This window comes from Amphimedon queenslandica, unplaced genomic scaffold (assembly GCF_000090795.2).
Source record: "Amphimedon queenslandica unplaced genomic scaffold, v1.1 AMPQUscaffold_11212, whole genome shotgun sequence".
Taxonomy (NCBI): Eukaryota; Metazoa; Porifera; class Demospongiae; order Haplosclerida; family Niphatidae; genus Amphimedon; species Amphimedon queenslandica.
In genome coordinates, this window is record NW_003548544.1 from 1,341 (window position 1) to 6,182 (window position 4,842).

General features: G+C 34.4%; 1 protein-coding gene and 1 long non-coding RNA gene across 2 annotated transcripts; both read left to right on the top strand.

Annotated features, from left to right (window-relative positions):
- The first annotated feature begins 922 nt into the window (after positions 1 to 922).
- On the top strand, positions 923 to 1,554 carry LOC109589534 (uncharacterized). Its single transcript, XR_002188758.1, has 2 exons — positions 923 to 1,036; positions 1,283 to 1,554. It is a non-coding gene; the product is annotated as an uncharacterized LOC109589534 (long non-coding RNA).
- Positions 1,555 to 1,804: 250 nt separating this feature from the next.
- On the top strand, positions 1,805 to 4,620 carry LOC109589531 (uncharacterized). Its single transcript, XM_020005593.1, has 4 exons — positions 1,805 to 1,900; positions 1,953 to 2,243; positions 2,677 to 2,763; positions 3,056 to 4,620. The coding sequence occupies exons 1-4, from the start codon at positions 1,852 to 1,854 to the stop codon at positions 3,676 to 3,678; spliced, it is 1,050 nt and encodes a 349-aa protein (XP_019861152.1). The 5' UTR covers positions 1,805 to 1,851; the 3' UTR covers positions 3,679 to 4,620.
- Positions 4,621 to 4,842: the final 222 nt, after the last annotated feature.

The window sequence follows — 4,842 nt, forward strand, 5'->3', positions numbered from 1 at the left end:
TTATCTTCAATGAGACACAGGATATATTATAATAATTGTTAGTTTTCTAGTAACTGCTAGTATTTCATCAACAACAGCTGCTACTAGGACCGATCGTCAGGTAATTACATATTAATAAATGATCCAATCACTAATGTACATTATACACTTAATGTTATAAATAGGAACTACTGTATCATCATATTATTCATCTACTAGACTATACTAGCAATGATACTAATCAATCAACAGCTACAACAATGTATGCACTTGCATTTTTATAAAAGTAAAGGTAAGGATTCCTTATTAAATGCTCATAATTATTCAAACTTTATGACTGTATGATAAAACATTGCTAGTATAGCCTACATAATGATCAGTGAGTAAATAATTATAATTCTACCATGCCTACTTGCAATTGACCAATCAGATTGCGTCATACGAGGTAAATATAATCGCTTAATCCCAGTATTCCCAGGGGGTCTAATTTTGCCCTTTTTTACCGGCCCCCTTGAAGTTTACTGTCATGTGAAGTTACCATTATTCGTACATTAATTTTGTACATTATCAATGATATATAATGAATGGTCCATAGTAATATGTCATCTCCTCCAATGGAAGAGACACACAGTACATATATGGTATACATGTACTATAGTCAATAGTGTCTGCTGGAGTAGAGGAGGAGGTGTCTGTTATAAGGAGTGTATCTGTTAATAGTATCACATTGTACTAATAATAGTGATAATAGTATTTAATAATAATTGTTTTTAATAGTTGTTTGTCGTTCCCAAACTGTTTGACTTCTCCCACTACTGTCACTAGTAATGTTATCATATCTTCAATGAGACACAGGATATATTATAATAATTGTTAGTTTTATAGTAACTGCTGGTAGTTCATCAACAGCAGCTGCTACTAGGACCAATCATCAGATAATTATATATTATAAAATGATTTAGTCACTGATGTACATTATACACTTAATGTTATAAGTAGGAACTACTGGGTAATTTCGGAATCTCTCTCATTTCTCTTAGAAAAGATTCTATGCAACGTAAGTGCATGTACTGTATATGCATCAGGAAAACTTATAAAAATCACCTTTTAAATTTTGGAAAAATTTGGCCCGAGATCCAATTTTTGAGCAACTTTTAAAATTAATTTTAAAAGCAAATTTTGCTCGAAATTTTTACACAGCACAAGAATATGTAGAATTCTTTTCTAGACCCTGTAGTACAGGTATAATTCTATTTTCACTCCCTCTCTCTCTCTCTCACTATCTCTTCTTTTTCTATCACAGATTAGTTCAAATTATAGTCAGACTCTCCCCTGGTCAGGGGTTGGGTCTCAGTATCGTTGGTGGGCGTGGCTCTCCCACTGGGGACGTACCCATTTATGTAAAGAGGATCCTACCTGAGTCAGTGTTACAGAAAGACTCAAAGATAAAGACTGGAGATGAACTGGTAGCAGTTAATGATTTAATAATACATAATGTAACTAAGGACTATGCTACTGAAGCTCTTACTAATGTACAGGGAACAGTGAGACTACTACTGATACAGGACCTATGAATGATATGATATCTGGAGACTGTATTGAATGAATGAATGAATCTAATGATTGGTCTCTTTATCTCTTTCATTCTCTCAGTTAATGTATTTCTTCTTGTCTTGCGTTCTTTTTTCCTTGTTTTTATTTGTTTTAAGAATGGTTTGTTTTACTAAAAAATCATAATCTAGAGACTAATGAGATTCATGATCTCAGCCCACATGATTTATTAGTTTGATCATAAACCATTTATTGGTTTGATAACACTAACAGCTCTCTTGCTAACAGTCACAGCAAACTTAAGCAAAGACAAGTTTAAACATGGCAGCTCCTTTAAGAAAATCAATACTATTCCAGCCACATCCACTAGGTTAGTTACTGTATATTGAGCCTGCTATGCTCAATTTTATTCATCCATTTAGATACTCGTTATCTTATTGAGGTAGTTGATTTACTAAGGAGGCAAGGATATTCTGGTGTTGATTATTATGATCTTGGTATTAGTCTGGGTCTGTCGCCTGACACACTTGATGATATTAAGGAAAAGGACAAAGGAAATGCTCGTTTATGTCTAATAGAGTGCTTGAGGGCATGGTTGGAACAAAAAGATAATGTAAAGAGTAAAGGTGCCCCAACTTATGAGACATTAATACAAGCACTGAGGGAGATAGGTCAGAATGATGTAGCTGATGGGCTGGAAAGAAATTTTCAAGGTAAGGATTATGATTATCTATTTTATTGGGTATGACCACGGCAAACAAACTATGCTTACTCATTACATAGGTTTCTATACACCACTATTAGAATATGTAATAACTATTGGGCTGGGATGTGTTACTATAGGTATAAACTGTTCTCATGTACTCTCAGGCTTACTCATACATATACCCACAATAAGAATACAGCTCTTTGTACAGTTTTTCTTGCAAAAAATTATATAGGATGAATTCAAAAAAACTTTGCAACTTGTAAGCTAATACATGGCATTATTCTACATTTTAATATACCATAGCCACAATATTATTCTGACATTATAACTACTACTGATATCATAGTCACTCCCTCAGTAGCTAAAAATAGCCTACAACTGATAACCTTTTGGCTTAACTCAATAAATTTACTTATTTTTTACTTTCATCATTGCAGTACCACCTATTACTCCTAAACCTATTAGTACTGAAGACACTCCAGCTGCTGACAGGATACCAGACACTCAAAATCCACTCACAGAAAGTATGTATCATTATGGCTGGAAATATTTATAAAAACAATATTGGTTGGGGAGGCCAGGAGGCCATGGCGTCCCAATAAAATTCTTAATAATTGCTTTTAAAATCTATTTGATATTTAAAACTTCATTATATTATGCAAGCAACACTTGTGGGATTGCCCTTCCCTCCAATGTTTCATTCCTACATATAAAAAATTGTGCGAGATTTAAATCATATTCACAAAACCATGCCCATTAATTTACCCTTGTGTAAACACTATGCACATTATAGTCTCATGGTGTTACATTATTTAGGTAAAATAGATAAATGGCTGGAAGAAGGTAAAATTGTGCTAGAAATCACTCGTATCAATATGCATGGTGCACCTGGTGCTGGTAAAACATGTTCACTACACCTTCTACTTAATGAGCCACCACCATCTTCTACTGATAGTACACCAATAGCTTGTCCTGCTGTTCAAGCAACAAGAATATCCATTGGTAATAACAAGTGGGAGAGGGTTGAAGAAGAAGATTTACTTAACCAGCTTGCATCTGATTTAAAAGTAGCACCAAATGAAACGAAACATGAAAAAACATCTACAAAAATTAATGAAGCACAAATGTCATCTGATCATTCAGGTGAACCATCACTGGAAGAACCAACCGGCATGGAAGTAATTAAAGATATTTCAGATGCTCTTGAAAAAGGAAATGCTAAAAATTTAAGCACAAATTGGGTTTATTTTATTGATTCCGGTGGTCAACCAGCATATCGAGAGTTGCTACCTCTTTTTACAAGAGCAGCTGCACTGAATATTATCACCATTGATCTTACCAAAGGTCTTGATGACAAGTGTGAGTTTCAATATCGTATTAGTCAGCATATGTCTCCTATTAAAACAGACCTGAAATATTCAAATCGTGGTATAATCTAATCAACAATTAGCTCCGAAGCTATGTTTAATCCAATTGAAATTCCTTATGTCTCTAAGTCTGATATGCCCAAGCACTCGCATTATCTTATACTTGGTACACGTGTAGATGTACTAGGTGATGAGTCAGCAACTGAGAAAAAGTTAAGAGAAATGAATGAAAGTTTAATAGAGTGTAAAGCAAATAAAAAAGTCATTCCTCGTAATAAGCGTGAAATTATATTTCCAGTTAATACGTTGCTCCCTGCTGGGTCTAAGGAAAGGGAAGGAGCTAGTGAAAGTCTTTGTGATGCAGTTTCAAATTGCAAAGTTGCCATGGTGGCTAAGCTACCAGTTCGTTTATTCACTTTTGAGATTGCACTACAAAGGGAAGCTAAGAAGAAAAAACGGAGTTTCCTTACACGACATGAAGTGATTCAAATTGGTAAGTCTCTCCGACTTGATAAAGAATCAGAATCAGATATTGATGAAGCTGTGCGATATCTACATGATGTCACTATCATTCTTTATTATCATGAGGTTCTGCCAAATATAATATTTGTTGATCCTAAACCAATTCTTGACACCTTTTCACATCTAATAGCTATCACATACGTTGACCATGATAAATTAAATTTGATTGCCAATCCATCTCCTTCACCAGAGGAAAGACATAGTCTCATTAATTTTGGCCTTTTTAAAGAAAGTCTTTTAGCAATTATTGGCGAAAAAATTTTTAATGAAGATTTTCAACCATCTCACATGATTACTCTTTTATTGCATCTCCACATCATTGCTAAAGTGGAAAAAAGAGAAGACTATTTTTTCCCGTGTGCACTACCATCTCATGGCTTGCTCAATGACCCACCAACAGAAATACGGCCACTTCTCATAGCATGGGAGATTGACGAAACAACTCTAGCAATTCCTCAAGGATTATTTCCTTTAACCATTGTACACCTTTTAGAACAAAAGGATGTAGTAGACTTCTGTCCAGAGGGCAATGAATACTACAGATATCATGATGCCATGTCACTTCGTGTTTACAAAAAGTACACTATAGATATCATCAATCACTATACACATATTGAAATACGTTTTGATGGTTGCAAGGAATTTTGTCCTCAAATTCGTGAATTAGTCACAGAAGCCATTAAAAAAAGCAACGACGATCTCAAAGTTGGTAAA